The 23,432-nt window shown below is 39.1% G+C and overlaps 1 protein-coding gene across 1 annotated transcript in view; it reads left to right on the top strand.

The window, feature by feature from the left end:
- LOC144770056 (ABC-type organic anion transporter ABCA8-like) overlaps positions 1–23,432 on the top strand; it is a 2,854,033-nt gene that overhangs the window by 2,720,131 nt on the left and 110,470 nt on the right. The window contains exon 34 of the mRNA XM_078654287.1: positions 15,314–15,408. Within this exon, the coding sequence (XP_078510413.1) occupies positions 15,314–15,408 (95 nt within the window). The remainder of the gene's footprint in view (positions 1–15,313; positions 15,409–23,432) is intronic.

Below are 23,432 nucleotides of genomic sequence, written 5' to 3' on the forward strand. Positions count from 1 at the left end.
AGCAAAAGCTTTGCACACCTATGCTCAGCAGTAGTTCCAGAAAATATAAGCATTATTGACATTCTAAACTAAGAAGATAATCTCATATCCCCATAATAGAAAACCTAGAGCCCGTCGCTAACCATAATAATTGTTTTTCTGCACCGTTAATGAAAAAGGTACAATTACAAATGTTGTAAATCCTATTCCAGATGTGATTACCTTATCAATTTAACAGAAATTACTATGAATGTAGTATAATTAATTGTTTAATTATGTTTTGTTGTTTAATTACATTTCACTTTTATGTGTTATTCATTGGTATGACTTTTTCACGGTGATTGGCATTGCATGTGGTGTGCCATTATGGTTTGTGCTGTTGTGTGCATAATGAATTGAGCTCCTACAGCTAACTTGGCCATTTCTGAGTTTTATTGGTTTTAATTTGAATGCATAACTGTACCTTACCTGGAATTTGTTTAGGTGAATTTCGGAGCCTTCTTTAAACATACATTGAAGAGTTATGACCATAACTTCAATTTAACCTTTGTTTTTTCCAGTCAATTTTCTGTTATCATTAGCCAAATGAAATGTTCCCGGGCCCAACACTCTGCAGGCAGCCAACCACGGCTGTGCATGACCTCCTACGAGGTACTGCATTCAAACCTCTGCTGGCAGCCAGTAGTTGGCCACAGGGACGCTCCTCCAGCCATGTCCACAGCTAAGGCTCTGTGGACAGCCAACCCTGACTGTACCTGGCCTTCAGCTGTGCATAGAATGGTGTAGGCCACAGGGCCAGGTCCCCAGTTAAACCCTGCTCTCAACACTCCCCAGGGTGCCAACACCCACACCGCAGAGCTTTTGTGCATGGGGGGCAGGGCTTTAAGTTGTATGAAAAAACTGGGGGGTCTCTCAAAGGGGCGTTGTCAATATAATTAAGGGCGTGGCTTAAAAACAGGTAAGCTAAAAATCTGTGCTCAGCATAGTGTGACGCCCGACTTGTATTTTGCTGTTTCTGTTATTGCATCCAGATATATGATACAACAAGTAACATCATATCTACAGAAGTCAAGACTACTGGCTTTGTCAATTCTTGTTAGTTGCATAAGATAAATAAGCAGCAACTATGACTTGTATATAATATTGAAAAAGCTTCCACTTATAGCCCTGGCGACACCACAACAATGTTGCTGCTCCTGAGTTTCAAAAAGAGAAGAAAAATCCAGAGAAAAAATGACTCACTTTAAAGGATTTCCCTTCCCCTACAATGCTCACATGGCATGACCTCATGTTGGAACTTCTCAACTAGTGAGAAGTAAGCAGCGTGAGCATGCGCACATCGATGTGCTTGCTGTCACTGAAGTCAGGAAAAAAACGGACCGCCAGGGCACAAAACAGAGCGCAATAGGGACCCGTTACGACCCCCCCTTTAAAAAACTGCTTGGCACTGGTGAGACCCACTTAAAGCCCTGGCGGGGGACTCCACAATACCCTGCAACCAGCACTCTGCAGGTGGCCACTACCCGCAGTGTATGGCCTTTGGTTGTGCACAGAGCAGTTGGCCATAGAGCCTGACCTCTAGGCTCTGCAGCAAACCCTCCACAACCTGCCAGCTCTCAATGCTCACAACCTTTGCCCATTGCTAAGTTTGGTGTAATTTGGTTCAGCTGCGTTGTCTGTATCAAGGAGCAAAGAGTGATATAGGAGTTAAAAAGGGAAATAACACTTTTGGGACCACCCTTATTTTTAGGCCCAACATTAGGTATCTGTACGAAACTCGAAAAAAACAAAGGTTAGAAGGACGTTATAGTTAGGTGAAAATGTCAGTTAAAATATACCAATTTAAACAAACAAATCCATTGAAATTCACCAATCCGATTTATCTCAACTAACTACAACTCATGTCCTAAAGTAACTATAACTCGCACCATGCCATGCACAGTACTGTTATCAAGGATGTAATTTCAGATGTTGCACTGATGCTATCAATGTTGTCATAGAACATGACATGAGTGATGTAATATGTGAGGTAATTAGCAGTGCATGGTGAGAGCGTGAGTTATAGTCAATTTAAGGCACAAGTTATAGTTACTTGAGGTGGATGAAGTTTTTTTTTAATGAAAAGTTTAGTGATGGTTCGTCAAACTGTGCCAAAGTTATTAACACACCAAGCAATGCTTTCCCTAAAGAACCGTTGACCTAACTATAGCTAACCAGTGGTGAAAGCCACAGAGTATTTAATAATATATACGTAGAAAGTGAATCTGGCACAGAAGGTCAAAGAAATTGCTAAGCACTATCAAATTAACTCTGGGGGAAGAGCTTGATTGCCTAAGGGAAACGTTGCGACCTAGAAACAGAACGGCAAAAAATGATGGACCCAGGGAAGAAGGGAAAGAGACAAGCAGCCAGAAAGTGCCTGCAACAAGCGATCAGCACGTGGGTGGGAGGCCGGGAAACGCAAACAGACGATATATCGCAGTCCCCCGCGGCGCCCAGCTATACCAACATTATCATGAATTTAGAAAATGTGGACCTCAATGCAGCGGAACAACAGCTGCTCTCTCTGGATGTGTCATTCTGTCCTGAGACAAATTGTAATTACATACAGACCCGGGCGGATATTTATAAATGTATAAGGAACTGTCGCAGGGTTTCTGCTCCTACACAGAACTGTGCATAGAGACTCGGAACCTCAGTGAATTAGAGTGTGCCAAAACTCATCTTAGTATCCAAAATCCCCTACCAGACTAGCAATCAGTGTCTCATTGGTTCTTCCATAACCCCAATGATTAGACAACCCAGAACATGGAACTTAGAATACCTCAGGCAATGTGGAACACATGAACACTCTTTCGTTATACTCTCATACCAGTCCAAAACAGGGAGTAAATGAAGACACGTGCAAGTTTGAAATATTTATTTCTAATGCCGTGTTCTCATGCGCAGTATTTTAGCTAATACAAGCAAGCATATTATTAGCAACAAGATTATGAGCATAGTTACTATTCCATAAAATACAAAGGGAGAAAGCATGTTAAAATGCTAAATGGAAAAAAGGTTAGATTACACCTAGAACTCACCCTCCCTTGCTACTAGGTTATGTTATATCCATAGAAGGTCTCTTGGGATTACAAGGGCGGCCCCACACCTCTGGTTCTAGCAGAAATGGATAACATCATTTTCGAAACCAGCTCTCTGCATGCCAATGTTCTCTAAGTGTGTGAGCATGCCTGTGCAGTGCATTATTAAACACGCCAAAATCAGAGGTGGCCACAGCTGCATATATGTTATGTCTAGAACGTGCGCTGATCAGACCGAACAACAACCACTGTGTTGAAATAACCTTGAAAGCCTCAGCACTCACTGTTCAGACAAAGCTTACCAAGCAAGGCTGCTGATATAGAAAAACATATTATTCTTGTGTGAAGCAAAACACTCTGTGAAACTCTAAACATTTATAATAATGTGTGCCGTGTGCAAAGCCACCAGAAAGGAAAAATGGCGTTTAAACTTCTAATAAGCTCATGCTAACTTAACACAGTGTAAAGGCAAGGCCCATCCCATGACAAAACTCAAGCTCAAGAAATACCACCAGCTACGGTCTCACCCCAAACAAATGGGAAATAGTGCATCAGAAATGAAAATTTCAAGTGCTGTAAATTTTTGTCCACCCTAAGCGTGGAAGGGTATACTCAGATGTGAGTCCCTTGCTCATTGCACCATCAGGATTCAAGCAAGCCGGGCCGAAGACGGCTGAAATGCCAGAAACCGGTCCCCGGAAGCTTGTTTCCTTCCCAGTGTAAGAATTGGCTTTTGTAGTCTGGTCTGCCCTGTTCCCATGATGCACTGGGCCAGGGACAGACTAATTTGCATACAGCCAGGTTCTGAAACTGGGATGGTGCAATGAGCTAAAAAACGGTGTTGGATCTAGCCCTGATCTGTTGACTGGGTGAGAGTATTCTGCTTAATTCAGAGACTCTGTCCATCACCACCCCTTGTTGTAAATTATTTTGTCCACCCTAAGCGTGGAAGGGTATACTCAGATGTGAGTCCCTTGCTCATTGCACCATCAGGATTCAAGCAAGCCGGGCCGAAGACGGCTGAAATGCCAGAAACCGGTCCCCGGAAGCTTGTTTCCTTCCCAGTGTAAGAATTGGCTTTTGTAGTCTGGTCTGCCCTGTTCCCATGATGCACTGGGCCAGGGACAGACTAATTTGCATACAGCCAGGTTCTGAAACTGGGATGGTGCAATGAGCTAAAAAACGGTGTTGGATCTAGCCCTGATCTTTTGACTGGGTGAGAGTATTCTGCTTAATTCAGAGACTCTGTCCATCACCACCCCTTGTTGTAAATTATTTTGTCCACCCTAAGCGTGGAAGGGTATACTCAGATGTGAGTCCCTTGCTCATTGCACCATCAGGATTCAAGCAAGCCGGGCCGAAGACGGCTGAAATGCCAGAAACCGGTCCCCGGAAGCTTGTTTCCTTCCCAGTGTAAGAATTGGCTTTTGTAGTCTGGTCTGCCCTGTTCCCATGATGCACTGGGCCAGGGACAGACTAATTTGCATACAGCCAGGTTCTGAAACTGGGATGGTGCAATGAGCTAAAAAACGGTGTTGGATCTAACCCTGATCTGTTGACTGGGTGAGAGTATTCTGCTTAATTCAGAGACTCTGTCCATCACCACCCCTTGTTGTAAATTATTTTGTCCACCCTAAGCGTGGAAGGGTATACTCAGATGTGAGTCCCTTGCTCATTGCACCATCAGGATTCAAGCAAGCCGGGCCAAAGACGGCTGAAATGCCAGAAACCGGTCCCCGGAAGCTTGTTTCCTTCCCAGTGTAAGAATTGGCTTTTGTAGTCTGGTCTGCCCTGTTCCCATGATGCACTGGGCCAGGGACAGACTAATTTGCATACAGCCAGGTTCTGAAACTGGGATGGTGCAATGAGCTAAAAAACGGTGTTGGATCTAGCCCTGATCTGTTGACTGGGTGAGAGTATTCTGCTTAATTCAGAGACTCTGTCCATCACCACCCCTTGTTGTAAATTATTTTGTCCACCCTAAGCGTGGAAGGGTATACTCAGATGTGAGTCCCTTGCTCATTGCACCATCAGGATTCAAGCAAGCCGGGCCGAAGACGGCTGAAATGCCAGAAACCGGTCCCCGGAAGCTTGTTTCCTTCCCAGTGTAAGAATTGGCTTTTGTAGTCTGGTCTGCCCTGTTCCCATGATGCACTGGGCCAGGGACAGACTAATTTGCATACAGCCAGGTTCTGAAACTGGGATGGTGCAATGAGCTAAAAAACGGTGTTGGATCTAGCCCTGATCTGTTGACTGGGTGAGAGTATTCTGCTTAATTCAGAGACTCTGTCCATCACCACCCCTTGTTGTAAATTATTTTGTCCACCCTAAGCGTGGAAGGGTATACTCAGATGTGAGTCCCTTGCTCATTGCACCATCAGGATTCAAGCAAGCCGGGCCGAAGACGGCTGAAATGCCAGAAACCGGTCCCCGGAAGCTTGTTTCCTTCCCAGTGTAAGAATTGGCTTTTGTAGTCTGGTCTGCCCTGTTCCCATGATGCACTGGGCCAGGGACAGACTAATTTGCATACAGCCAGGTTCTGAAACTGGGATGGTGCAATGAGCTAAAAAACGGTGTTGGATCTAGCCCTGATCTGTTGACTGGGTGAGAGTATTCTGCTTAATTCAGAGACTCTGTCCATCACCACCCCTTGTTGTAAATTATTTTGTCCACCCTAAGCGTGGAAGGGTATACTCAGATGTGAGTCCCTTGCTCATTGCACCATCAGGATTCAAGCAAGCCGGGCCGAAGACGGCTGAAATGCCAGAAACCGGTCCCCGGAAGCTTGTTTCCTTCCCAGTGTAAGAATTGGCTTTTGTAGTCTGGTCTGCCCTGTTCCCATGATGCACTGGGCCAGGGACAGACTAATTTGCATACAGCCAGGTTCTGAAACTGGGATGGTGCAATGAGCTAAAAAACGGTGTTGGATCTAGCCCTGATCTGTTGACTGGGTGAGAGTATTCTGCTTAATTCAGAGACTCTGTCCATCACCACCCCTTGTTGTAAATTAGTAAATTTAACAGCAGCTGATTATAGTTTATTGAGGGATTTGCATGATTTGCATGATTCGGAGAAAGATAACAGAAACCCAGGAGGGAATGAAACACAGGTAGAAGATCGCAGTGGCACTCTGGGCTTGGAATCACCGGCTAATGAGACCTGTGCAAAACCCCGCACCCCTTCAAGGAGAAATCAAAATTAATTCCAATCATGCCAAGGGGCACGCTGGATGTGTTCAATGAGCAAGTGGTGGCACAAGTGAAAACATTGAATATCAACATCAATAAAGCCAAAATTAAAGTCTCTAATCATGAAAGAAAATATGGCTAACTGGTTGAAAAACTAAAGAAGGAAAAGCAAGTAGTAGTCAGGAATTCTGACAAGGGGGGGTGGGCATTGTGTTGTGGCCTTTGCAGGATTATATGAATGAGGCGGACACCCAACCTAATAATACTGAGTGCTACAGAAAGAGCTCCTTTCAAAAATTCAAAGTTACACAGCATCTCTTCTTTACAAAGTTGTTGGCATGGAAAAACCTGGGTTTATTGAACATCGAGGAATATAAATATCTGAAGAAGGAACACCCTACTATTCCCACAATATAATTTTTCCCAAGGTGCATAAAAACATATACAAGCCTCCAGGGAGACCCATCATAGCGGCGTGTGAGGAGCCGCTAGAGAATATGTCAAGATACATTGACTTTTTCTTACAAGTCCATGTCAAAAACTTGAAATGAAAAAGATACAAGTAATTTCCTACAGAAAATCAAGCATATACAATGGCAAATGGATTACCGGGATACCTGGATGTATCCTCGCTATACACATATGTAAGGAATCATGATGGGGTAAGGGCTGTTGAGTATTTCTTGGCTGGTAGGCCACTTAAGTTAGCTCAACATAACAGAATGTTGATTGACATGTTGACATTTTGTCTGGAAAATAACCTTTTTCTTTTTAAAAACCAAATGTACCAACAGATATAAGGGGTGGCTACGGTGGCCAGCTCCTCCCCAGCCATGCAGACTGACTGACTGAGTTATTTTTAGAGCGCTCTTATGCCGAGGTGTCTTGGCGCTGTAAGAGAGATAGATGTAGCAGAGTTAAGGCAGCACGAAGAGCCAGGTCTTCAGCTCTTTTCTAAACTTGGCTATGCTCTTTTCGGAACGTAGTAAGGATGGTAGACTGTTCCAGAGCTTTGGGACTTGATGGGAGAAGGATCTGCCACCCCAACTGACTCTCTTAATCCTAGGGATGTGAAGTAGATTTTGGGAGCTGGATCTAAGTGAGCGCTCAGGTGCATAATGTGAGAGGAGATTGGAAAGCTGTTTAGAGGTCTGCCCATACAGGGATTCGTGGGCCAGGCACAAGACCTTGAATTGGATTCTTCTCCTGACTGGGAGCCAATGTAGTTCGCTTATTGCTTTAGAGGTAGGGTGTCATTTGGGGAGATTAAGCAGAACTCTGGCCGCCGCGTTTTGGGTGGACTGGAGTCGGTTAAGCTGTTTTTCGCCGGCACCTATGTATAGGGCGTTACAGTAGTCTACCCTAGACATGATCAGAGCTCCCACAACTGTTTTCCTCAAGGCGAAGGGGATGTAAGGCAGGATTTTTCGGAGGACCTTCAGAGTGAAGAAGCAGGACGAAGTGACCTGATTGATTTGGGCTGTGCAGGAGAGGTCCTTGTCCATTATGAAACCAAGGTTTCTAACCTTGTTGGCCGGGGTGGGACATACACCGGCTTCTGGAGGCCACCAGAGATCATTCCAGATGGAGGGTTTTTGGCCAAACTCAATCACCTCCGTTTTTCCGGTGTTAAGTTTGAGGAAGTGAGAGTTCATCCATGCCTTTACGGCTGACAGACAATTTCTAAAACTGCTTATTCATGGGCTGGTGGGAGGAGCTGGTCCTCAGGAGGCAATTTGAATACATCTATAAAGGAAAAATAATTTCTTGGCTCAGGTTCATTGTGTTCAGGTAAATGTGCCAACAAGGGATAAGTTTAAACTCTTTACTTTTGCCTTGGCGTAAGGTTATATATATATTACTTGCAAGGTAATTTCTTTGTAGATTGTTCATATACAGATAGCTTATATACAATTCTCATTTTTTAACAAAGTTTGAAAACATTAGATTTTATCAAAAGTTTCACAAAAAAATATCCAAAACAACATGGGTGAATAGAAAAAGAAGAATTTTTTCTTAATAGTAAACAATCGGATAAGGGTACTAGTTCATTAAACAAACAATGAAACATGAAGATGTACGTTGAAACAGTTGTTTTATCCTTCACAGTAACAATTGTGTACACTTTTTTCTTGGAAAATAAGGCAAATCAATGAGTCAATGAAAGATGAATATCGTCTATAGTAACATTATACAGAAAATAAGTGCATTTGTCAACGTTTCGGTCTTAGAGATTTCGTCCGTTAGACCATCTTCAGGACTGTATACATTTTAAATGGTTGACCCCTAAAAGAACACAAATAAATTTGTAATTAACATACATTCTTATTTAATTAATCATTGTTAAAAAGTATAAGACATCCGTGTAAAATAGAATGAAAAGAAAAGTGAATTTATATTTGAGAGAATAAATCAAGGCGAAAGCAGTTATCAGTGCCATTGTAAAAGTAAGATTAATTGTAGAATTTGGCTCAAAGAAATTAGAGCCTTGAAATATTTATAGAAAGGAAACACTTACGTAAAGGTGAGTAATTGTAACCTTCGAGTAAAGTTTGAGATTAACAAATATCCAGAATTTAAAATTTAATCCAAGTCTAAAAGTAAAAATAAAATTGTACATAAGAATCTATCTCACTAGATACAATGAAAGTTACTAATAGTGAGAAGTTTTGAAACCTAAAAGAAGCAAGGAACTATTCTAATTTGTTCTTTACATGTATTTATGTGTGGAGCAACACAATTATAGACAGAACAGGACCAGGAAGAGGAAGAAGCAGGGAGTGGGGGGACGGGGAGATGTGAGCAGAATGGCACACATGCACAATTAAGTATAGCACAAGTATAGACAAACAATGGCCAAAATTAATCAAACCAATAAGTAGCACAAGCCACACAACTCGTCAACATCACACCACTGAACGAGCATAGAAGGGAAAACCATGCTGCATTCATACAGGATGTGTACAAAGGCGGGTCGATGGTGTTGTGGGATGTCTGCGACCAACGTTATCATGGATGAGATGACCAGCATGTGGCACATGGGCGAGTTCACTGTCTGTTCCGTTGCAAACAGCTGCTCCTCCCTCCCATGATCTCCCACACTTTTGTACGGTGCGCTGTTGTATCTCGTGCACTCGTATGGCACACCATTGTAATGCCTCTTTGTGCATGTCCTGCTGCATTCCAACTACACCATCACAGTGCCGTTTGGAGGTGCTGCATGCCACTTTACAACATTGACTGCTGCGTCCCTTGTGGCAGGACATACCAGAACACAGAGACACATTTACTGCACTTCCTGTACACGGACATGTCCGAGACACCCCATTCCCATTGTCCGATAGGCACACCCCTGCGCTGACCTGTGTACCCCGGACCAGCACACGCCGGTAGTGCATGCAGGAGGATGCGTGCATAGCTACATGTGCAGGCTCACTGCCAACGCTGAGGTGACAATACACTGTGATGTTGCAGGGCTGGTGCTTAACATGCTAACACAATGACCACAGGGACACACTTGCACAGATGCGGGTTTGGGGGGGCGTTGGCTGTCCCGGAGTTGTTGCGATGAGTCTTGTGGCCCTCATGGGTATCCCTGTATAATGCTCATTGACTCTATGGAACCTGTGGGTGTTCTGGTGTGGCTCGTGGCTGTGTTTCGTTTCATGCTGCAGGTAGTCCTCCTGCTTAACACCAGCAGAAAGCAGGTGTAAAATCCCTGGTGGTAACGTGGCTTATCGTCGGAATTTGCTTTGCATTGCAGTTGTTGTGAAAGTTGTGATGTGATTTTTTTGTGTGCAGAACAATATACGAACTGGGCAGTGTATCCCGTCAAGATCCAGCACCTGACGCACTATTCCCAATCATTATAAATACAATGAGATTTCTTCATTGCTTTTGTGTGTACACTGTAAGTGCAGCCACTACCTCAGTGCAATTCAATACAGGATTTTAGTATTTAGAATAAATCGCAAAGGTGCCCCTTGTGTCTTTTTGCATGGAAACGTCTACTCTGCATTTCATTATCAGCACTTTAATGGAGGTAAAGTTGAGATAAATCTAACCCAGTATTCAGAAGTTGGTGCAAACTGCAGACATCACTAGTATTCCCACGATAAGTGCCCCAAAATTTAACACCATGGTGGATACCACCAAATAACAGTAATAAGAGCAAGAAAGAGTCACACAGCAGTTAAGAAAACAACCAAAAAGGTTAATAATTATTTTGTTGTTAAACTTGATTTTTTTATAAACATATATAAAGGAAAACTATTTCCAACTTTGTTTATTAACACATATATTTATAAACGATACACTAATAAAAAAAATTAACAAAAAAAATAGAAAGCAACAAGGCGGAAGACTCCTGTGGGGATCATGGATGTCGACGACAGAGCCGGGAAAATAAAGCACAAGATAAGGACTTGTGTAATGCGCATATCAAAGGACTGAGAGAGAGAAACAGAGAAGGAAAACAAGCCAGAGAGAAAAAGAGAGGGAAAGAAAGAAAGAAAGGGAGTGAGAAAGGGAGAAGGGAGAGAGAGATAGAAGGAAAGGAATGAAGAGAGTGAGAGAGAGAGGGAGAGGGAGAGAGAGAGAGAGACTGTCACCTCTGCGCATTCATGAGCAAATAATTACCTTGTGCCAGTGGAGTGTGCAGCAGTGGGTGGACTGCACATGCCCGTCAAAACTCCGCCGATCTCACAGGTGTTGCTGAGTCCTTTAATGGTGGGGACTGCATCAGATTCTGCACGGATGTCTCAGATCATCAGTTTCTCCGCGGCCCGGCAGATCTCACACATGTTGCTGAGTCCTGAATGGCAGAGACCAACTCGGGCTTTGGTGCCACTAAGCTTGTGGAAGTTAAGTTCGGGCCACGTGGTAGTAGACCCCTGATGGCCATATGAGCTTCGGGTGGCACTAACCGTGTGCATCTGAAGTCCGCGCAAAGGGGTGGTAGGCCCCTGAAGGCTATACAGATCAGGGTGTGACTAACCTTCTGCGCAAGTTTTGAAAGACTCTTTATGGTTGAGACACGTGTAACGTCTGCCATCTAGTCAGCATCGGCAATAAAGGATGTGACGTTGTTGATCTATTATATTTGCGTGGTCACATGGCCTGTGACACATGTGCCGGACGGGTGTGGTGTGTCTGGAAACCTGCCCTCAGGGAATGGGTGTGAGATGTTGAGAACTAGATCACTTACGTGCACAGGAACAGTGAGTACGTCTGTGACAGGTAGGTATGTGGGGCCAACATCGGAACGTAATCTGAGTGGCTTGGCGTGGCGTGGCATACGGTGGAAGAGGACAGGGATACCTACAATGGCACGGACGACTTGTAGTACTGCGTCTGTGAGTGGAGCGGACAGGCTGCAGCTGTCCCTCTGCGAGCCTGGGTGCGAGCTGTTCATAACTCACACTACATAAGTATTGAAAAAGAAAATTGTGATTCCGTCCGTCAGCTGGCATTTGTACGAGGCTTTTGTGAAAACATATCGGAGTTCTTTCTGTGGTAGATACCCCTTTGACGCTGCCTCTCCCCTGATCGTAGTGTAGGCCAGAGGTATCGGTGAGCAAGGGTCCACAGCCACGTGCATACGTTGGTGACCCAACCAAACCTGCATAGTACAGGTTCAGTGGCACCACGTGTCGCCGGCCTTCCATATGGAAATACCCCATAGTGATCGAAGGGAGTCTGGTGCTGTGGTCGCTGCCGAGGACTTAGGACACAGTTACACACGTAGGATCGGCTTGTGTTGAACAGGGTTAGTTTGCACCACGTGTCGCCGGTCTTCCACAGTGTAGGCCGGAGGCAGCGGTCAGCAAAGGCCCACAAGCAGGTGACATTGACTTGAGCTGCACAGATTGGGAAGATTTGGTCTTCTTAACCATTATAGTCTCTTACACATTTTGCATTGTTACTAATCTTGAATTGTGAACCATGTAACTCCAGTGTAGGACGAAGGCTGTGGTTAGGATGGGCACACAGCCACGTGGCATTGTGTTGAGCTGCACAGTTAGTGGCACCTGTAATACTCAGCGTATACGCATCCTGCGATGATATGTGGTCCCGGTGGGCCGCACTGGGAGCAATATGTTTTGTCTAATGAATTCTGCGTTGATAAGGCCACATGGCGATGACTTATGGTGCAGTGAGCTAGTAGCACCGTTAAATCTTACTTCTATGCGGGAGTAGCGTATGTTGAAGCAGCCCACTCCGCTTCCGCTTCCGGGGGGGGGGGGACCCAGCTACATGACCGAGATCTTCCCCACTCCCTGAGGTAACATGATGCATCCACTGTGTACTACACTACAAGTATCAATAGTATATCTCCACATGCAGAGGTTTGTGCTTTGCATAGTGAGGTCTGTGCAGCACGTCAGCATTACACTTGGCATTGTGTGCTTTATTATTAATGAGTGACTTGCTTCCTTCATATATAGTTGGTTGCTCATCTCCCAACATTCAACTATTGTATGGCTGAGGGGCATGGCATTTTGGGAAGGTCCGTTCTGTTTTGTGCTGCCTCAGTGGTAGTAGGGGGGGTGGTCCAGGGGGAGGGTCTGGTGGTGGTGGCGCTGGGTGTTGTGGCCTTGTTGGGTGTCAGAGCTGCATGATAAGTAGCTGTATCACGTGTTGGTCTTTAGATGTGGCTGTGAGTTGGGTCGAAATAACGGAGTAGATAGTCGGACTCCTTACACCAGTTAAAGGTTGTTGTAAATTTGTTACTGCTAACTCGGCTTATCGCCTGCTTTTTGGATCGCATTGCAGATTTGGCTGGTCGTTTAAAATATAGGGAAGTGGTGTTTTCGTGTTTTGTTTGCACAGGAACGCCTACTGTGCATTTCATTAGCATTAGTTGTGGCTCTAGTTTGTGGTGATTTTGTTGGCGTAAGGTATCGATAGAAGAGTGGTGAGATTTGCAGTTTTCAAAAAATTTGAGAATGGGATGATAATTAAAAAACACAAAAAAAGATAGGTTTAATGAACATCATAATTGGAAATTAGCATTTAAAAAACCTTTGAAATTCACTGAAAAAACCATAGGTTTCAGGGACGTTATAGTTAGTTGTACATTTGACTTATATAAAACCAGAGAAATTCGCCTGTTATAGTTAGTTGAGCTAACTATAACTCGCGCCCCCGCTATGCACTGCTGATGACGTCACATATTACATCATTCATGACCTGGTCAGTGACATTACTAATGACATCACTGCTGACTTCTCAAATTACATCTCTGATGACATCATCCAGGTCAAAATCTGATGCACCTCAACAGACCCTAATATAACACTTGATACACCGTCTAAAATACAAATTATAATTTTTGAAACCGTGAACACACCATTACCAGTTAGTACATATCCACTCTCTAATTTGTAGGTCTACACACAGATCCATTCATTCACCTATACACTCACTCATACATACAGTCAGCCATCAATACAGCATTATCATATCCAGTCACATATCTATACAGACACTCACACACCGCCTCTCATTCTACGGTTATTCACACACCTAGTCAGTAATGGAAATAATCAATCACTCTTTCATTTACTCACCTGTACAATTATACACATACCAGGTCACTTATTTAAACATATACTAACACATACTTACACTCTAATACAATAACTAATAAAAGGACACACTGATCCATCCAGGCACTCTCACAATCACTCATTCTCACATATAGTCATTTATATAGTCCAACACTCATATATACTGCCTTTCACATATGGAGGTACTCACACATGTACCACTAAGGCATCCATTCACTCACCAAGACACTCATACACACACTCACTCAGCCATACACTACGGTGCGATGGGATGCCTGGTCTTCACCTTGGGGATGCTCAGTAGGGGCTATCTCGCAGGGAAAGCCAGGACGGGTTCCCAAAGCAAGCGCTAAGAGACCTGTAGGTGATTTGGCGCTATATAAATTGAAAAATTAACATAACATACAGACCTTCACAGTTACACACTTGAACATATATACCTAGTGAATTATCCCCTCACACATCTATGCACAGAGACACCCCCCACCCACCCACCCAGATACTCAGGTACTCATACAGGTACTCAGACAAGCAATGAATAGCTCATATAGATCCTCCTTTAGTTGCTAACCAAACCATGGAACTCCTTACACACCAACTGACAACCTAAATTGTGTGAATGTCTGTATCAGTCACTAACACATGCATTAAGCAAGACAATTAATTACTCATTTATACAGTTAGTCACACACCTACTTAATGATCCATCCCGAGTCTCATACACTCATTCATTTTTCAATACACCTTGGCATAAATATATATATATATAAAACATATTTACATTTTATAGAAACACACATTCACTGGATGATGTCATCAGTGATGTCATTTGAGATGTCGTCAGTGATGTCATCAGTGATGTCACTGACCATGTCATGAATGATGTAATATATGACATCATCAGCAGTGCATTGCGGGGGCGCGAGTTATAGTTAGCTCAACTAACTATAACAGGCAATTTTCTCTGGTTTTATATGAGTCAAATGTACAACTAATTATAATGTCCCTGAAACCTATGGTTTTTTCAGTGAAATAAAATATATATATATATATATATATATATATATATATATATATATAGAGAGAGAGAGAGAGAGAGAGATAGAGAGAAAGAGAGAGAGAGAGAGAGAGATAGATATATATGTATATGGATAGATATATGGATATATAGAGATAGATATATAGATGTATATATATATATATATATATTTATGAACCAATGCTTACTATTCTTTGTAGAATCATCTACACAATATCCCAGCCATCATACTCTGGGGGTGTGGAGACTGGTGTGATGATGGCATAACGGGTGCCCAGAACCCTCACTATGCATGTTATATTGTTTCCTGGGACGTGCAGTGTTTAAATAAAGAAGCCACGTATTCCTGGAATCCCACCCCTTTTCTCTGTGTCTATTCCAAAAAGCTTAAAAAGACTCAGCAGCACACTTCAGAACAGCAACTAAGTAAATATATCTTTCTTTTGCTTTTAGTTGTGTTTCACACTGAGTATGCTTGCTAACCCCCAAGTGGTGCTTCTGGATGAACCTTCAACTGGACTGGATCCCAAAGGGAAGCAGAGAGTGTGGTGAGTTATATGAGGAGACTTTGAAACCATGGAGTCATGTTAAATGTTTAGGTCCAGTTGGAAAGCAACATACCTCTCTAGTTGATAACATTTCTTTGAACTGTGTATGTCTCACTTTTGAGTAGGCACAAAGGAAAATAGAGCTCCCAGGCAACAGTTAACATATGCAATGCAAGAAAGGAGTTAAAAAATAGAGAAATTAAAAAATAGTATCTTTTAATTAAATAAACAAATACATGTATGTTCTGGTAAAAATAATGCACTAATTTAATAGTATGTCTGCACACCTGAGTAAGCAATTTTAAATCGGTTGATTTGCAAAACTATTCAATTTTCTAAGAAAAATATGGGTGCAACTGCCTGTGTATGAGAAAAGACCCAATTATTTCTCAATGGGTTTGAATACAAAAATAGACTGTGGAGTGCCCACAGTCAAGGTAGTGAACAGCTATAAAGCAAATATGTCTCAAGAGAACTTACAATTCTATTTAAACACAAGTGAATCAAAATGCTCAAGGGCAAAAAAAATTATCAGATATAAATCATCAATATACAACAGGACATAAACCCATGTCTGTCAGCATTATATTCATGCTAATAATCCTGTGTTAATCTTACAAATGTTTCATCATTTAGTGCAATCAAAAACATAACATTTTACATGAAAGTGTAAATTTGCAATGACATCCTTGTCATTAAAAATCTCAATGCATTTCGGGTTTGAAGTCAGAACCCTTCTTCAGGGAAAAATCAATTCTGTCAACAGTGATGTCTTCCAAATGTCGGTGTACTCCACAGTAATCTACAACACAACAAACGCAGTAAGCCTACTGCATCCAGTGACATAGGATTTGCACTCTAAGAACTAAAAAGGTGCTCATGAGAAAATTTCATGAAAAGAAAAGAGAAGTCATGCTCATAATGTACATTAAAGTTCTAAAAACTGACTCGATGCTAGTGGAAAATGCGTGAAAGGGAAAAGAACTCATAGTGCTCATAATATTGAGTGCGTAAAGAGCGATATTATAGAAATTCACCCCACGTGTTTTGCATACGTTCTTGATGCTAAGTGAATGTGACACCGCACCGTTAAACTAACGTGAACTAATAGAGTAGAAGGAAACATAAAGTATCAGCTTGCCTGGAATTGTTTCCGAGATCACAGTAAATCGAGACACTAACAACGAGGCTAAAAGCAGTGGGAATCCAATATTATCCAAGTTCAAACATATTCTGTGGGACATAAATATAAAAACTATCAGTTTTTTTTAAATTCAAGTGGCGGGTTCTGAAAATAAATGAGCCGAAAGACTGCTCTCACCTGAATCTGTGGCGTGCTTCCGCCCGTCAATGCTCCAAGCGTGAGCTTCGTAGAACCTAAAGAAACGTGATAGTTCAATAAGTAACCGGACTCGTGACCGGAGCTCAGAAATGTCAGACGTATTACACTAAGTACATACCCAAAGTTATTGGTGATATGTTTATTTCTCCGCTGTGATGCCGCCGATGGTAATGGAACGCCGATCTTCCATCGCGTAGGATGTATCCCACAATGCTTCATGAATTTAAAGGGGCATAGTTGAAATTCTACACTGCTTCAAAGTGAAAGCTTTATTCGTCCATGCTATGTGAACAAGAAGCTTTCCTGTCAAAAGAGCAAACGTGCCATGTGTACCGCGGTTCATAATGAGTTGCTAAATGAGTATTTGTAATGTCGATATGGTATACAGAAAAGAAATAATATGAATAAATGATGCTTGTAAGGGAAAGGGCATAGGAATTAAAGGAAAAGAAACGGAAAATAATAAGATGAAAGAGAAAAGAGTGCAAATCCTTTACATATTCAGGAAAATAGTACAGTTATTCTCTTGTTACTGTATTACAAAAAACATAACATTTCATAGTGATCATTAAGCCCATCCGGGGCTACTGTTCCTAAGGTTTATATCCAATAAGTTTCTCTACGTGCTAGAGCCGTGTTGATATCAATACCTGGACCACTGCTAATACTTTCCAAAACTGTGTAGCGTAACTGAGGTATGGTATGTCCTACTGCTCCTCAGTGTGAAGCCAGGGGAGTAGTAGTATTTTTGTTTCTGATTCAGCTCTTATGTTCTATGATTGGTGTTTTTATTTTCCTGCTGGTTCTTCCTACGTAAACTAGGCCACAAGGGCATTTGATTGCATATATTACTTTCTCAGAGTTGCTGTCAGACGTATGTCTTAATTTAATGGGGTTACCCGTATGAGGGTGCATGTATTTGTCCCCAAGAATCACATTACTGCATTGGCCACAGTTGTGGCATTTTTTCATCCCCTTGAATGATTTGACTGGCTCTTCAGTGTTCAATTTTAGTAGTTCACGTAAATTCTTGGATCGATTGTGTGCAAACAGGGGAGGATCAGAAAAAAGATGCACAAAGTCTGGTTCATTTTCAATTATTTCCCAACTTCTTCGAATTATGGTTTTAACCTGTGCCGCTTGAGTTGAATATTTGAGCACAAAAACTTCACGTTGAGATGTAGTTTTATTGGAGGCTTTTAATAGGTCCTTCCTGCTTTTTTGTGCCGTCTTTTGTTTGGCTTGAGTAAGTATCTCAAGTGGATAACCTCTGGCTTGGTATTTGAGTTTTTGATCTTCAATGTGTTGTTTACATTGCTGTTCATTAGACGTGATCCTTTATATTCTCGTGAACTGAGAGGTGGGTAAGTGTTTTTTCAGTGGGAACGGATGAGCACTGGTAAAGTGCAATGCACTGTTTACGTCAGTAGGTTTCCTGTATACTGAAGTAATTAAACCTTCGTGGTTTTTTGGATTTCAATATCCAGAAAATGTTTTTTTTCTTCTTGAATATCATATGTAAATTGAATTCTGGAGTTGTGAGTGTTCAGTGTTTTGATGGAGTCTTCTAACAGAGTCTTGTTGCCCTTCATATGACCAGAATGTCATCAATTTAGCGGAAGATTGCAACTGCATTAGTTTTCCAAATCTGGTTGGTTAAAATGTGTTGGTGCTCGTAGTGCGCCATAAGGGTGTTAGCATACGAAGGGGCTCCGGGAAAGCCCATTGATGTACCCGTCTTCTGTAAATAAAATTTCTTTTGCCAAATAAAATAACTGTGGTAAAGCGAGAAATGTAACAGTTCCAAGAGAAAAATAGCTTGTTCAGATGGTGTGGTTGAGGCCAGCAGTCTCCATTCCACTGCCTCCAAGCCTTCATTGTGCGCTATGGAAGTATATAAGGCCACAACATCTATAGTGCACAGAAGAATGTCATTATTAAATGCTTCTCGAATAGCATCCAGTTTGACCAGACATCAGTAGTGTCTTTTATGTAGGTTTCCCAAGTTTGTACAAGAGGTTGAAGGTAGTAATCCACAAAGTGTCCTATGGCTTCATGTATAGAGTTACATCCGGCTACTATTGGCCTGAATGGTGGTTTAAGACTGTCCTTATGCATCTTGGGACAAGGGGACAAAACAAAAAAAGCACCCGAAACAGACTCTAAAACCCCAACAGTATCTGTCTGCACATTTCTCATATCACAAAAAACATTATTTGACGTTGCTGAGGCTGGGGGTATACCCCATGAAGGACCTAACCCCCAAATGGAAACACACATGGCCAACTAAACTATGCCGGCTATGTGGACAGCAGGACGAGTCTTTGTTTCGGTGCACAGACATAATATCGACTCCACAATATCGAATGGACAAAATATCGAGTAAAAAATATCGAACATAATCAAATATCGAGAACAAAAATATCGTTGTTAAAAATATCGATTACAATAATGATAATAAAATATCGAGTCCAAAAATATCGACTCAAAAATATCGACATGACAAAATATCGATTAATAGTCAAAGTAAAAAATATCGATAATATGTTGAAAAAAGGTAAAAAATATAAATAAATTGTAATACTAATATAAATTGTAGTTAATGTTTAGGAGCGGGATGTTGGGTTAATAGGGGATAAGGGTGGGGAGTAATTTAAAATAATTAATTAATTTATACATGTTTGTAAATATTTTTATATTTTAATTAATTGGGAAATAATTAATATTAATTAGTTAATTAATTTATATACATTTCTATAAAAATTTTATTAGTAATTAATTGGTAATTAAATAATATTAATTAGTTAATTGTAAATTAAATAATATTAATTATTTAATCAATATAATTGTTAATAAAATTTTATGTAGTAATTAATTGGTAATTAATTATTATTAATTAGTTATTTGGAAAATAAATAATATAAATTAGTTAATTAATTAATATAATTGGTAATAAAATTTTATGTAGTAATTAATTGGTAATTAATTATTATTAATTAGTTAATTGGAAATAAAATATTAATATTTATTTAATTAATTAATATAATTGGTAATTAAATTTTATGTAGTAATTAATTGGTAATTAATTAGTATTAATTAGTTAATTGGAAAATAAATAATATAAATTAGTTAATTTATTATTATAATTTGGTATAAATGGTGTATTAGTAATTAATTGGTAAATAATTAATATTAAGTAGTTAATTACATTATTTAGAGTAATTGTTATATATATAATATTTTGTTATAGTTCATTAAATAATTGGGGGAAAATTTATTAATAATTACATGAAAATAATTACAGCTAATGTGCTAAAATATTTTCATCTTTGTTATTGGTATAAATTGTAGTTAATGTTTAGGAGCGGGATGTTGGGTTAATAGGGGATAAGGGTGGGGAGTAAATAAAAAGAAATAATTAATTATGATATGTTTGTGATTAATGTAAATTATGATTTAATTGGTAAAGAATAAATATTAATTTGTTAATTAATTCATATAATTTGGTACATATTTATCATTAGTAAATAAATAATAATTAATTAATATTAATTAGTTGATTTAATTATTAATAAATAATTTTTTTCTTCATATTTTGTTATTATTAAATATTTGTTTGGGAATAAATACAATAAATAATTATATTTAATTAATTACAGCTATTTTGCTAATATATTAACTTATTAATTATACTTAATTAATCATTAATAGTTAATTAAATAATATTATTTAAATTTGGGTACAGGAGGAATTTTAGTGTTCAGGGTCAGTTTTCTCTCTTTAGGTAAAGGGGTATTTTAATGTTTCAAGGTCAGTTTTCAGTTTTAGGGTAAAGGGGTATTTTTAGAATTCAGGGTCAGTTTTCAGTTTGTGGGTAAAGGGGAATATTTAAGGTTTAGGGTCAGTTTTCAGTTTTTGGGTAAAGGGGTATATTTAGGGTCCAGGGTCAGTTTTTAGTTTGTGGGTAAAGGGGTATATTTAAGGTTCAGGGTCACTTTTCAGTTTTTGGGGAAAGGGGTATAATTAATGTTCAGGGTCAATTTTCAGTTTTTGGGTAAAGGGGTATTTTTAGGGTTCAGGGTTTTGGGTAAAGGGGTATTTTTAGGGTTCAGGATCAGTTTTCAGTTTCTGGGTAAAGGGGTATATTTAAGGTTCAGGGTCAGTTTTCAGTTTTTGGGTAAAGGGGTTTATTTAAGCTTCAGGGTCAGTTTTAAGTTTGTGGGTAAAGGGGTATATTTTTAGGTTCAGGGTCAGTTTTAAGTTTTTGGGTAAAGGGGTATATTTAATGGGTCAGGGTCAGTTTTCAGTTTTTGGGTAAAGGGGTATATTTTTGGGTTCAGGGTCAGTTTTCAGTTCTTGGGTAAAGGGGTATTTTTTGAGTTCAGGGTCAGTTTTTAGTTTTTGGGTAAAGGGGAATTTTTAGGGTTCAGGGTCAGTTATGGGATAAAGGGGTATTTTTTAGGGTTCAGGGTCAGTTTTAAATTTTTGGGTAAAGGAGAATTTTTTGGGTTCAGGGTCAGTTTTCAGTTTTTGGGTAAAGGGGTATATTTTAGGGCGCAGGGTCAGTTTTCAGTTTTTGGGTAAAGGAGAATTTTTTGGGTTCAGGGTCAGTTTTCAGTTTTTGGGTAAAGGGGTATTTTTAGGGTTCAGGGTCAGTTTCCAGTTCTTGGGTAAAGGAGTATATTTTTGAGTTCATGGACACTTTTCAGTTTTAGGGTAAAGGGGTATTTTTAGGGTTCAGGGTATGTTTTGTGTATATAAAGTGTGAGAAAAAAATGTATAAATATTACAAATACTTGAAAAAATTTTGTGAAAAATAGTTGCTCATTTTTATGCTAATAATAATTTTTTGAACTACTCAGCAAAAAATATACTACTAATATATGTTAATAATATTTATAACATATATATAAATATTTGACAAATTTTACACTATAACATTATACTAAAGTAGCTATTCTAATTTATACATGGTCAGTCTTCAGCACCTTTCCAGATATTACTTTCACTTGAGTAGGAATAGTAAATAATAATTGGTAAGTGTCCAGCAACTTCTCTGATAATACTTTGACTGGAGTAGGAATAGCAATTATTAATTGGTCAGTGTCCAGCACATTTGCATATAATTTTACATTAGTGTGTTATTATATTACAAGACAATGCTAAATGGATGTTTTCACAAAACTTTATTACAATTTTCCAATTTTTTCATGTGTAATACAATACAATCACTATCAAATATAACATAAATATTTTTGGAAATGTTGTATTTGCAGAATAACGCATTATCATTTATGTACATGTTTTAATTTGTCACACAAAATTTGTTCACAACATTTTTTATGTGAAAACAAAATATTATTATCAATCACTTTCTGTAACAAGTATTTATATTGAAATAAATAAAAATCAAGTTCTTTTTCTGTTTCTTCCATTTATATTTAATAATGTTAATATTATATATTAATATTATTAAATATTTAATTTTAATATATACATTTTTATAAAGTAACATGACAATTATTATATTTGCTCAAGATATGGAAATACTAATTAAGACATTTTTTTTCACATATTTCTGACAATGTTGTTTTTAAATTATACATATAAATATATTATGTTGTTAACTTTATAACTGTAAAGGGGAATAATATGTTTAATAATAATATCTGGTATTGGTAAAAGATTATTTATGCAATTATATACTTTTATAATACTTAGACATTATTATAAAAAAATTCATTAATAAAAATAATAACAAATATATTTATTATTATTATTATTAATTAATAAACTTAAACATTTATCTTTTCTTTTCAGAAATATATACATTCAGAGAAATAAAAATACATTATTTAAGGGCATTATTTATATAGTAAATGGTTATAATTTTTATATTAATAATAATAAATAAGTTATATTATTTATTATTAATAATTATTTACAAAACAATTAATAATTTTTTGTTATAAACAAACACAAACTTATTCCTATAAATGTCCCCAAAAATAAATTTTTTACATATATTATTTCAAGTGTTACATACTTATTTAATATTAATAATATATATTAATTACTATATATTAATTAATATTAAAGAAAGTTTAATTTTTTTAACAGTTTAAATTATAATGAGTCTACTGTATTAATTTGTTACAATAACAATGTGTATGTATTATATTTTTATACTATACCATTGTATTTTCTATGATACCTTTTCAAAATTGGTTTAAGGGGACTACTTTTTTACCGCGTAAGGTTATTGCGCTTCATTCAAGACTGGAGAAGCTCGCGGTTGGGAGTTGCTTCGTGTGGAGAGAGGTAAGGTACATTTTATATACCATTTATGACTGAGTGGTAATGTTTGAGGGTATATTCGAACTGTGTAGTGTTTTTGTGTGTATGTATGATTTGTTAATGTAGCGTTTAGGTGTAATGTCGTCGTTATAGATGCGTCGTGTATGTTTTAGTTCTAGTGTTATTTGAATTGTTAGGAAATGTCTTCTTACATGGTTAATGTTAATTGTGAGTGTATTTACAAATTTTATGGGCTATTTGTGGGTGGGTTTAGTTATGTATGTTTTTTAACAGGTTCCGGTTCCTCGCATGAAAACTACATGGAAGGAAGCGTGTTTTTTTTCGGAGATACTAATGTATGACTTATTATGGTTATATTTTTACG

The sequence above is a fragment of the Lissotriton helveticus genome, chromosome 7, assembly GCF_964261635.1.
Source record: "Lissotriton helveticus chromosome 7, aLisHel1.1, whole genome shotgun sequence".
Taxonomy (NCBI): Eukaryota; Metazoa; Chordata; class Amphibia; order Caudata; family Salamandridae; genus Lissotriton; species Lissotriton helveticus.